General features: G+C 43.1%; 1 protein-coding gene across 1 annotated transcript; it reads left to right on the top strand.

Annotated features, from left to right (window-relative positions):
- Nucleotides 1–1,153: 1,153 nt before the first annotated feature.
- Nucleotides 1,154–5,106, top strand: LOC115206327 (mucin-22). The gene is made up of 4 exons (XM_029773131.1): nucleotides 1,154–2,067; nucleotides 2,240–2,372; nucleotides 2,555–2,689; nucleotides 2,962–5,106. Exons 1-4 carry the CDS (start codon nucleotides 1,497–1,499, stop codon nucleotides 4,829–4,831), a joined length of 2,709 nt encoding a protein of 902 aa, XP_029628991.1. The 5' UTR covers nucleotides 1,154–1,496; the 3' UTR covers nucleotides 4,832–5,106.
- Nucleotides 5,107–12,843: the final 7,737 nt, after the last annotated feature.

Genomic DNA, 12,843 nt, shown 5'->3' with positions numbered 1-12,843 from the left:
GCTATCCAAACGGATTACCAGCATATAGGCAGACTTTTATCAATGTCAAAACGTAATACCAATGGAAACAAGCTATTTGATTTATAATATCTGGAGCACAGAAGAATTATTGTTTTCCACCCACTTAATCTTTACAGTAATGAGCATTCAATTAACCCAGGGGCTTTTCCAAGGTTTAGTCGAATGTTGCCTCAGGTGATTTTGCATCATTTCTCTCCACCCTCTAATAACAATCCGATTCCAGTGCATTTGCGGAGAATACAAAAGGCCTACGCCTATCCTGGAAGCTCATGGTAAATTCTGCCTTGTGACAAAACAGTGGGCTGATTAGAACTCACCGCCGATTTTTGTCTGGACTAGTGACTGCACATGCAGACCTAGCTAATTGGGTGAAATATTTAATAGTCCATAAAACCCAATAAAATGTTGCCAAAGAAGTATAGGTTACAATATTTAAAATGCACAGTCCGTGTTTGTAAAATGAGTTCCATTACACAGTTAGCTACTTTAATAGATGAATTACCTGCCCGTACCACCATGCAGTGCCAGTCCAAGTAAATTACCCCATTCGACACTAGGGCAACAATTACGCTTGGCTTGGGTACAGTAGTGCACCCTCTGACATGACCTCAACCTCAACTCTCCATCCTCCATCGGTAGTAGGTTTCAACCCCCGAAAGAACATTAATTAAACCCAGCTTGCTCATACATGCTGCTGAGAGAGCGCGGATTGCGTGCAAGATTTGCAAACCTTTCCATTCTAGAAAAAGAAAGACGTTTGTTCATTCTAATTTAGGTCACCACCAATGCCTTTTGTGGAATCTACAAGATATCCAATCTCATGGGTTGGAAGAATCACGCCATCCCTTTTACCATGGAAAGCGCGAGAAGAACCTCCTCCTTGCTTCCAGCGTCACCAAAGTTAAATTTCGATTTTTTATGAAAAGGGGGACGGACGGGGAGGTAACTTGCGGTCAACGCACCGCAGAGCAGCCTAGGCTGGCAGCAGTAGTTCACGCCATCCTATTAACCCTATCGGTTCTGCTTTCTTTGATTATTCGCCTATAAATACATTGAATGTGTATAAGAGACAAAGACTCACGCAAAAAAGTGCCTTGTTAATATACTTTCCTGTAGTTATTGTCTCATTTGGATGTAGCGAAATTCAGGCACAAGTAGACTGATTATTTTCTTGTTGAACTGCTAGTAATTGTAGATTAGCCTTGTTTTTTATGTTTAAATTACTAAGCATCAGTCTGCGCACATTCTGAAATTAGCCTGACCACACAGTATCAATGGATTCTGTTGAAATAATGGAAAGTGTTTATTCGTCCACTCAAGGGTTACATTTTATGTGTCAGACCCCTCCCATTATTGTCAGTCATCGTATTAATAATCGCGCCACTAGAAGTGTATAAAGTCGGTTTTGGCGAGTGCCGGGGAAAAGTAGTGTTGCTGTCTCAGAGCGCGTGGTGCTGAAAGTGCCATCTGAAGTAATGTGGTCGGTATTTTTTTTCTTTTTGTCTTATCTGGACAGAAATTTTGTCAAGGGAGAATTCCCCAATTATTCCTTAGATGCAGAGAAACAGAGTAAAGATGTGTTTTTCATGCTCAACAGCACTTTCTGTGCCAAAATGTCAGGCATGGGGGGAAATTGCTTTTACCAAGTGTCAGACGGAATTGAGGAGGTGCGCTCCCTGCGTGACCCGGCAGGTAAACTGGTGGATTGCTCAGTAACCATCAACCAGATGCAGGTGAAGTCATTCATGCATGTGTGCAGATTAGGACTGAATCACCAGAGAAACAACCCAGGAGATATGGAGTTTAGTTTTACAGACATGGCAGAAGCCAAATACAACTGTCAAGCGTTCCAAAGGACATCAAAGCGCACGACGGTCACCACGGAGAGGATAGCCGCGCCAACAGCACAGACACCGAAGGAGACGAGAGATAATTCTGTCCAAGAGGATGGCGAGCAGGTAATACGGAGATCCAAGCGAGGATTCACTTATCCTGGAACCCTGTGGTGTGGAGCTGGCAACATGGCTGATAATTACGACCATTTGGGTAGGTTGCGTGAGTTTGATATTATTCTGTATTTTAGATGCATGAAAAAATGCATTCTGTAAAATGCATTCTGTATTGTAGATGCATTAACTATTCTGAACACATTTAGCCATTCAACTATTTCTCTGATGTTGGTTTGTTGTGTTTTTTAATATACACTCTCTATTTGTAGGAGAGTTCACAGCGACTGATAGTTGTTGCCGCGTTCATGACCACTGCCCCTACGTCATCCATGCGTTTTCCTCAAAGTATGGCTATACCAATTTCAAGTGGCATCCCCTTAGTCACTGTGACTGCGATAATGCGTGAGTTGCCTACATTATAGTTGGGACGCCTTTTTTGGTTTATGAGCTTCATACACTTGAGTAATTATGTTAGACAGTTAAAGGCTGAAACCAATTATATGATGTACTGACTGTCAAACCATCCAAACAGGTTACAGTTAGCTGGAGTGGCACATTTTCTCTTTGTCACACTGTCTGTGCAGGTTGAAGGAGTGTCTGAGGAAAGTCAATGACACCTCCTCCAGGGTGGTTGGCCAGGCTTTCTTCAATGTCATCGAGGTGCCCTGTTTCCAGTTCATATATGAAGAGCAATGTGTGGAGCGCCACTGGTATGGCGTGTAAGTACAGTATTTACTGTAGATTCCAATAATGCGCTTACAAATCAAATCAAAGTTCATTGGTCAGATACACAGATTTGCCGGTGTTATGGAAGGTGCAGTGAAATGCTTATGTTACTAGCGCCAACAGTGAACTAGAATGTCTTGCAAATACAATTCAAATGATCAAAAAAATCAAACAAGAAATAACAATCCAAGCATTTTTAAGTGGTTTTGTAGTACACTACAGGGAGCACATCTTAAACCTCTCTCCATCTCTGTTATCCACACAGGTGTAAAAAGTATGACAAGCTCCTGGTTGCAGTGCCTAGAGAGTCCATCCCGTATGATTTCGGAGGCATTGACGTTATTGATGTGCTGACTGTGGCTCCTCTGGTACAGAAAGAGACAAAGAAAACAGGCACAGAGCAGGACAATCCTAAAAGCACAACACAGTCCACTGGCCCCGAGGAGCCCTCTCTCAGCAACATGGTCACCGCCGCTGAAGACTTCATCAAATTTCTGGCCACCGTCTCCACCTCTCAGGGCTCGGCTACAGACACCACCAAAGGAGAGACACAGACCTCAGAGAAGAAGAAGAGGAAGAACAATGCAGGGAAAAATAAGAAAAATAACAAGAAGAGGAAAGGAAAAGGAAAAGGGAGAAAGAGGAAGCAGAAAATCGACCCAGTCTCAAAAGGAGCAGAGGAAGGGACTACAGTTAGTCCTACCAAAGCAGAGGAAGATGTCGACAAGAGAAACTTTGTGAATGAGCCTGAGAATGATGACCAGTTGAATAGAAATGTCAACAGTTTCAGTGATGGTGAAATAGATCGTGGAGGGAAAGAGGATCTTTCTAATGATGTCATGAGAGATGAACCACGTGTAGATGAAGAAAGTGCTGCAGAAGCCTCTGTCACCTCAGTCACTGCTGTCAAGAAGGAGCAGACAATGCTGGAAACCCCGGCTCTGATGGATCCCACAGAAACAGCGTCTCTCTCTGCAACCACTGGCACACCCATTGTGACCACACAGAAAACCAAAAGGCAGAGGTCAAGGAAGGGGGAAGGGAGGAAAAAACAGAGCAACGTAATGCCAACTGTCACCCCTACAGGAGTTGCACACCATACCGCCATTAAACAGGTCCTCCCAACTTCCACAACGGAGAGCTCTGGCAGCCAGACCGTCCCTACCAGCACTGCCATAATCTCTGCAGATCAGCCTGCGCAACAAAGGTTAGAGAACCACAGTGAAAAGGGCCCTGTTACGGCTACTGCCGGCACCCCCATTGTGACTTTTATCAAAAGAAAAAGGCACAGGTCAAAGGAGAGAGAGGAAAGAAATAAAAGGAGGAAAATCACTTCCACTCTTCCCATGGTGGCTGTTACTTTCGGAAACCCCACTGAAGAGGATCTGGCAGTGATCACTACTGAGAGCACAAGTGCTCCAGCCGTAACCACCATCACTACTGTTAGTACTGCAGGGCAGCCAGTGTCCCACAGACCAGAAAGTCACAATGAGAAGAGGTCCAGTACCACTACGACTGTAGGCTCGACTTTGAGTGAGACCAAAAGGCACAGGCCGAAAGAGAGAGAGGGAAGAAAGATGAGGGGAAAAATCATACCAACTCTTTTGGCTGAGGGCACATCTCTGCAGAATCCCACTGAAGATGCCCTTTATACAGTCACTACTGACAGCACTGGTGTACTGAACATCCCCACAACCACCACTGTAGTCGCTGCAGAGCAGGCAGAGACACTAGCACCACAGAGCATAGGGAGTCACAGTGAAAAGGGACTTCTCACCACAACAGCCAGCATCCCCGTTGTGACTGGGAGAAGACAACAATCAAAAGAGAGGGAGGGTAGAAATAAAAGTAAAAAAGAGACCATAACCACTGTTGTCAAGGTTCCTATCCATAATGACAATGAAACTAAACTTGAAGAAATAATGACAAGTATAAGTCTGACACCCTCAGCGTCACCAATCTCATCCAAAGTTGACGAAGTAGGAGAGTTCAATCTGCAGGAATCTGAGAACTACAGAGAACAGGCTCTCTTCCCTGTGCAGACCAGCACACCCACTATAAGTCCAATAAAATCCACTGCCCAGAAAACAGGAGAGAGACTAGGTAGAAAGAAAAGGAGAAAACTACCACAATGAGACTCATACTAACAATGTTTCTAGTATAGAATGAAAGAGTGAAATGATGTCCTAGATGACTAGTCTGGCTCTTGACTATCAGAAAAACCTGCTATGCTGACTCAGACGTAGGTATATTATGTGTTAGTCGTCATCTTGTGTGTTTTGTCAAATCAACGTTTGTGCCACTATTCAACAGGAATTGTAACAAGTGCATGAAGCATGAGGATAATGTTTTGTAATAATGTATGTGCATTTAAACACCAATGATTAATAAAATATTGGAAAGAAGCATATATTGAGTGCAATGAATTCTAAAAGTAATGATTTTATTAATAACACATTCCCTTTTGTACATGTAGGCATATACTGTACTGTACTCCCAAGACAGCAGGGAATATTTAATACAGAATAAATGAAAGAATTCCAAGTTCAGGGAGTTTGCCATTTCATCTGCTTACCCGTAAACTGCTTACTTGTACTTTTCTGCAAACAATGCTTGCCATATTCTATACACAGATGGGCTCCAAGCCAAGAAAGCTGAGCCTTCTTCCAGGTTTAAATACTATTTCCTTTGTTCTGTGTGGGACTTTGGACCTCTAGTCTCTTCCAATGCGATATAAGGCATTTTGATGAAAGGGGTCACATTCTTCAAAAAGGATTACGTGCTCACTGTGAACTCTATTCTCCCCACCTAAATGAGGGTTGTAAAGAACCTGTAACACTGAGGCTCAAATCCCTCAGCTGATTCTCACATGCTACTCTGAGGAGTTTTACAGAATGAGATTGACATATTTTACTGTAGCTTACTTTACAGAGTAGATACAGATGTTTAGAATAACTTCTGTAATCATGTCCAGCAGTTTATGGAAGGTGCACATATTTTTGGGGAATTTCCCACTTAAAGAAAATGAACATAAACTGCTCTAGGCTTTCAAACATGCAATTTCTGTTTCTGTCGTTTGTTTTTTGTCTGTTGTTTCTTGATTTAATTTAGCTAATTTACAATACATTGCCAGGATATGTTACAGACTGAAAACACCAGCTAGGGTAATAGTAAAACAGTTGGACACTTCAGTAAGCAGTGACTGGTATTCAAAGCTTAATAACAAAGGGGATTTTGATGCTACTGATGGTGTTCCAGACTGGGACTAGACCCAAATATTCAGACCAGCTTGGTTTGGGGGGAACAGAATGTTTAAGCAGTACTGGCAACGTAGTAGGCTAGTTGGATCTGAGACAGTATAATCGTTACTCACCTCATACCACATAATATTAAATCATCTGCATTGTCTGTTTTTTTCAATGGTCTTTTGAATGGAATCATACTGTATTTTGTATGGTCTGACTACTTGTGAGTAACAATTGTCCTCAGTTGGCAAAGAAACAAGAGAGTCTTCTGTATTAAACATTTTTTTATGAAGGAAAGACATTCAACAATGCTAACATACAGCTTTAATTAGTACTGCAGGCTGGCACTGATAGATCTCTTCTTTGTTATGGACTCATTTTGTTAATGGATTACATGAGAACATGATGAATACTGAAAATGACTGACACTGTTCTTACATGACTTTAACTCAATTACAGGAAGTGAATTTGATAGGTTTAAAATACATTCATATGGATTAAATACATTGATAGAGGATAACATTTAAGTGTACTGTATATTACGGGACAGTAGCTGTAATGTGAATATGCTGATGTAGCACAGTAAGCACAGACCACAACATGTTTCAGTCGGCAATGCATTTAAAAATACTAAAAACATTCAAAGTAAAATAAATAAATAAATAAATACAATTAGTAAAAGTGCTTGAGTTCCTATACCTAGTTCGTTCAACACTTCCAAGTAATACTGCCAATGTTCTTCATTGTGTTACACAGACTAGACATGAAGCTTGTATAGCTACTGTAGGCTAAAACCTAGAACCAGTCAGCTCTCATGCAATACACTAAGCAGAAACTTGATATGAATCCAGAAACTAACAAGATAGCTATTAAAATGGCCTAAGACCCATGTGACAAAGATAAAATAGTATACAGTAGATATAATATACATGGTACTAGAAATTGCCTTTTCGAACCCCTACTGAGAGATGGTTAATATTCATATAGCATGTTACAGTAACCTCGGATGTGATTCAGAAATACATAGTTTTCATTGGTTTTTGTTGCATCACATGCATTTGAAGTTAATACGCTTAAAACCTGGTTTAAAGAAGGCATGCAGTTTTCATTGTTTCCAGTACATTCCACTAAAATTGCAAGTGAGGAACAGTGCTTCCAAAGAAGTGATAGTCAACATTTACAACCATCTTCTTTAGGTGAATTTGAAACAAACCACTGTTATCAAATACATTTTCCATGTGTAATTCAGTCATCCATGTTGGTCACCATCATCTTATCCTTCAATGTGACCAGCTGAAGCAGTGAAATGTATGCAGTATTATATAATGAGTCCAGTTCATATACAGTACAGTAGGGGTGAGTAACAGTGGGATCAGGAGAAAGAAAGTCTCCTCTGGACATATCGATCCATCTCATCCAGCAGCGGTGTGGCGTCTCCAGCGAGGGACATAGGCGTGCTCTCAATTATGGGGCTGGGAGAAGGTCGTTGGGTCATTCTGGGCCTCGTCTTCTTGCGCTCTGCCTCTTTCTCCTGGAGCCACTGCTCGGCCATCTTGCCCCAGTCCACTGCTGTGTGGGAAGTTGCCCTGAGGGTTGGGAGCATGGAGAGAAGAAAACTCACTATTTACTTACTCACTCGCAATCTAGCAGTTGTATGCTTCCTGGGGCAAGTCATTTCCGGTCACAACTTGCAGACTTGTTTACGTGCTGCTGTGCGTTTTGTTGCTAACTTTACTTTGCTACCTGACAACTTTACGGTTTTTGCTTTTAATTACCGTTTATATTTTTAGTTTTCCCTCACTCAACTTTTTTTGCGTTTTGTTGCTAACCTTACCTTGCTACCTGACAACTTTACGGATTTTATTTTTAATTAAAGTTTATATTTTTAGTTTTTCCCTCACTCAACTTTTTTTCATTCAACTTTTTTTTACTCCGGACGCTTTATCTGGACGTGGTTTGTCATATCTGTCGGAAAGATATCAGTTTGTCTCTGTGGATGGTTTGTCCTCTAAAAAATCAACTGTAAATTTCGGTGCTCCTCAAGGTTCCGTTTTAGGACCACTATTGTTTTCACTATATATTTTACCTCTTGGGGATGTCATTCGAAAACATAATGTTAACTTTCACTGCTATGCGGATGACACACAGCTGTACATTTCGATGAAACATGGTGAAGCCCCAAAATTGCCCTCGCTAGAAGCCTGTGTTTCAGACAAGGAAGTGGATGGCTGCAAACTTTCTACTTTTAAACTCAGACAAAACAGAGATGCTTGTTCTAGGTCCCAAGAAACAAAGAGACCTTCTGTTGAATCTGACAATTAATCTTGATGGTTGTACAGATGTCTCAAATAAAACTGTGAAGGACCTCGGCGTTAATCTGGACCCTGATCTCTCTTTTGACAAATATATCAAGACTGTTTCAAGGACAGCTTTTTTCCATCTACGTAAGATTGCAAAAATCTGAAATTCTCTGTCCAAAAATGATGAAGGAAAATTAATCCATGCTTTTGTCACTTCTAGGTTAGACTACTGCAATGCTCTACTTTCCGGCTACCTGGATAAAGCACAAAATAACTTCAGTTAGTGCTAAATACAGCTGCTAGAATCCTGACTAGAACCAAAAAAATTGATCATATTACTCCAGTGCTAGCCTCCCTACACTGGCTTCATGTTAATAAGGCAAGGGCTGATTTCAAGGTTTTACTGCTAACCTACAAAGCATTACATGGGCTTGCTCCTACCTATCTTTCCGATTTGGTCCTGCCATACATACCTACACGTACGCTACGGTCACAAGACGCAGGCCTCCTTACTGTCCCTAGAATTTCTAAGCGAACAGCTGGAGGCAGGGCTTTCTCCTATAGAGCTCCATTTTTATGGAATGGACTGCCTACCCATGTGAGAGACGCAGACTCGATCTCAACCTTTAAGTCTTTATTGAAGACTCATCTCTTCAGTAGGTCCTATGATTGAGTGTAGTCTGGCCTAGGAGTGTGAAGGTGAACGGAAAGGCACTGGAGCAACGAACCGCCCTTGCTGTCTCTGCCTTGCCGGTTCCCCTCTCTCCACTGTAATTCTCTGCCTCTAACCCTATTACAGGGGCTGAGTCACTGGCTTACTGGTGCTCTTCCATGCCATCCCTAGGAGGGGTGCGTCACTTGAGTGGGTTGAGTCACTGACGTGGTCTTCCTGTCTGGGTTGGCGCCCCTCCTTGGGTTGTGCCGTGGCGGAGATCTTTGTGGGCTATAATCGGCCTTGTCTCAGGATGGTAAGTTGGTGGTTGAAGCTATCCCTCTAGTGCTGTGGGGGCTGTGCTTTGGCAAAGTGGATGGGGTTATATCCTGCCTGTTTGGCCCTGTCTGGGGGTATCATCGGATGGGGCCACAGTGTCTCCTGAACCCTCCGGTCTCAGCCTCCAGTATTTATGCTGCAGTAGTTTATGTGTCAGGGGGCTAGGGTCAGTCTGTTATATCTGGAGTATTTCTCCTGTCTTATCCGGTCTCCTGTGTGAATTTAAGTATGCTCTCTCTCTAATTCTCTCTTTCTTTCTTTCTTTCTTTCTTTCTTTCTTTCTTTCTTTCTTTCTTTCTTTCTTTCTTTCTTTCTTTCTTTCTTTCTCTCTCTCTGAGGACCTGAGCACTAGGACCATGCCTCAGGACTACCTGGCATGATGACTCCTTGCTGTCCCCAGTCCACCTGGCCATGCTGCTGCTCCAGTTTCAACTGTGCTGCCTGCGGCTATGGAACCCTGACCTGTTCACCAGACGTGCTACCTGTCCCAGACCTGCTGTTTTCAACTCTCTAGAGACAGCAGGAGCGGTAGAGAAACTTTCAATGATCGGCTATGAAAAGCCAACTGACATTTACTCCTGAGGTGCTGACCTGTTGCACCCTCGACAACTACTGTGATTATTATTATTTGACCATGCTGGTCATTTATGAACATTTGAACATCTTGGCCATGTTCTGTTATAATCTCCACCCGGCACAGCCAGAAGAGGACTGGCCACCCTTCATAGCCTGGTTCCTCTCTAGGTTTCTTCCTAGGTTTTGGCCTTTCTAGGGAGTTTTTCCTAGCCACAGTGCTTCTACACCTGCATTGCTTGCTGTTTGGGGTTTTAGGCTGGGTTTCTGTACAGCACTTTGAGATATCAGCTGATGTACGAAGGGCAAAATAAATACATTTGATTTGATTTGCTTCCTGAATAATTAGAGCTAAGTTATCTGCGGTTGGAAACTTCCGTAAGAAATCCTCTCTGAGTGCCCAGCTACATACATGGACCATAGTCTCTCCATTTGAATTACCCAAATTAAAATAGTTTCTCTATTTGGATAATTCTGTCTAAGAGTTAGTTTTGAGAAGTGACTTACTTTGGTGTTGGTGTCCTGTGGTGGCGGGAAGAGGATGATGATGTTGGTGTGGAGGAGGAAGGGCGGTGTCCATGTCCTTGTGACCCGTGTGAGGACTGGGGAGTGTTGCTGGGGTACTGGGGTGTGGTGATAGTCTGCTGCTGGCTAGGGGTGGGGGTGGTGTATGAATAGCTGGGCGTCAGAAGGGGAGTAGCAATGGGCTGCTGAGCTGGTGTGGCAAACACCTGGGACAGAAAAAAGAAGGGCTCATGTTGAACAGAAACATAAAAAACTGATAGAGATGAAACTCAAAAAGTTTTCGTGATGACAGTCAGATATACAGTAAGCGTCTGTGTATTCCAAACGTACGTGATAGGCGCTGCTGCTGCCCCCCCACCACTGCTGTCCACAGTGTAGCCGTACTGGCTGGATGCCCACCCGGCAGGTGTGGTGTTGGGGTTCTGGCCCTGGCCCGTTACAGTGGCAATGGCACTGAACATCTGAGAGGTCATGTTCTGAGGGAGGGCGTTCACTGCACGAGTCAGATCTGAGTGACAGAGACATAGGGCATACATAACACATACAACTTTATACATTAGGAGAAGATTAAACAGAGAAACTGCTTCTTAAAAGTCCTTAAAATGTTGATGATTCCAACCTTAGGATGCATGAAATGATAAAAACCAATTGAGGTAACATACAGTATATTATAGTCATAGAGATCCTGTGGAGTAAGTATACACAGTAACTGACCTAGGGCCTGGACGATACTACGATACTACTATCACGATACACGTTAGTATTGTGGCAAGAAACAAAACACAAAGCGGATATAAGTTCTGTAGGAAAATAGCCCAGATGTTGGAAACAAACATCATGTTGTCATCCAGAGTCACATGTATTTATTTTCTAGCTATATCACACAATATTTTACATACAGCAGGTTTTTAAAGGACCAAAGAGTAAGATCTGCTTTGTGTTTTCATTTTTGCCAAGAAAAAATATGGAGATACAAGTATCATCCCGGCTCTAAACTGACCTGCAATGTTAATATTGGCTGGCGTGGCATTGATAGAGGCTGGGGTTCGTGTTCTACTGCTGCTGCTAGGAGTAATTCCTGTAGGAGAAATACCAAAAATCAGATAACAGAAGTGAATCTGTCATTAGAGCATGATTACCCTGGACTGTATGTTTAATTGTGAGGCATTTCTAAGGCAGCATTCTGTATATGCTCTGACCTGCCACTGGCTCCTGGAAATGGTCTTTGAACCATCGGAAAAGTCCATTCACTGTGGGAAAAATCTGTCCTCTGTATCTGAACCCCTCAGGCGTGACAGTCACAAACTCAACCCTGCATGCCAGAGAAAAGTCATGACATTCTGATTATGACATTCTAACAATAACACTACAGTGCATTCAGAAAGTATTAAGAACCTTCGACTTGTTCCACATTTTGTTCTGTTACAGCCTTATTCTAAAATGGATGAAATTGTTTTTTTCCCTCCTCCTCATCAATCATCACATAATACCCCATAATAACAAATTCTTGCAAATTTAGAAATCCCCCTCCTTTACTCCATACTTTGTTGAAGCACCTTTGGCAGTGATAACAGCCTTGAGTCTTCTTGGGTATGACGCTACAAGCTTGGCACACCTGTATTTGGGGAGTTTCTCCCACTCTTCATGCAGATCCTCTCCAGCTCTGTCAGGTTGGATGGGGTGCGTTGCTGAACAGCTATTTTCAGGTCTCTCCAGAGATGTTCCATTGGGTTCAAGTTCGGGCTCTGGCTGGGCCACTCAAGGACATTTAGAGACCTGAAGCCACTCCTGCGTTGTCTTGGATGTGTGCTTAGGGTCATTGTCCTGTTAGAAGGTGAACCTTCGCCCCAGTCTGAGGTCCTTTTTATCAAGGATCTCTCTGTACTTTGCTCCGTTCATCTTTCCATCAATCCTGACTATTCTCCCAGTCCCTGCCGCTGAAAAACATCCCCACAGCATGATGCTGCCACCACCATGCTTTACCGTAGAGATGGTGCCAGGTTTCCTCCAGACGTTACAAGTTCAATCTTGGTTTCATTAGGCCAGAGAATCTTGTTTCTCATGGTCTGAGAGTCTTTTAGGTGCCTTTTGGCAAACTCCAAGCGAGCTGTCATGTGCCTTTTACTGAGGAGTGGCTACGTCTGGCCACTCTACCATAAAGGCCTGGTTGGTGGAGTGCTGCAGAGATGGTTGTCAATCTGGAAGGTTCTCCCATCTCCACAGAGGACCTCTGGAGCTCTGTCAGAGTGACCATCGGGTTCTTGGTCACCTCCCTGACCAAGGCCCTTCTCCCCCTATTGCTCAGTTTGACTGGGCGGCCAGCTCTACACTCTTGGTAGTTCCAAACTTCTTCCATTTAAGAATGATGGAGGCCACTGTTTTCTTGGGGACATTCAGTGCTGCAGAAATTTTTTGGTACCCTTCCCCAGATCTGTGCCTCGACACAATCCTGTCTCGGAGCTCTACGGACAATTCCTTCGACCTCATGGCTTAGTTTTTGCTCTGACCTGCAC

The sequence above is a fragment of the Salmo trutta genome, chromosome 13, assembly GCF_901001165.1.
Source record: "Salmo trutta chromosome 13, fSalTru1.1, whole genome shotgun sequence".
In the NCBI taxonomy this organism is placed as follows: domain Eukaryota; kingdom Metazoa; phylum Chordata; class Actinopteri; order Salmoniformes; family Salmonidae; genus Salmo; species Salmo trutta.
Note: the sequence above shows the minus strand (reverse complement) of the source record. Positions and strands in the feature narration are given on the sequence as shown.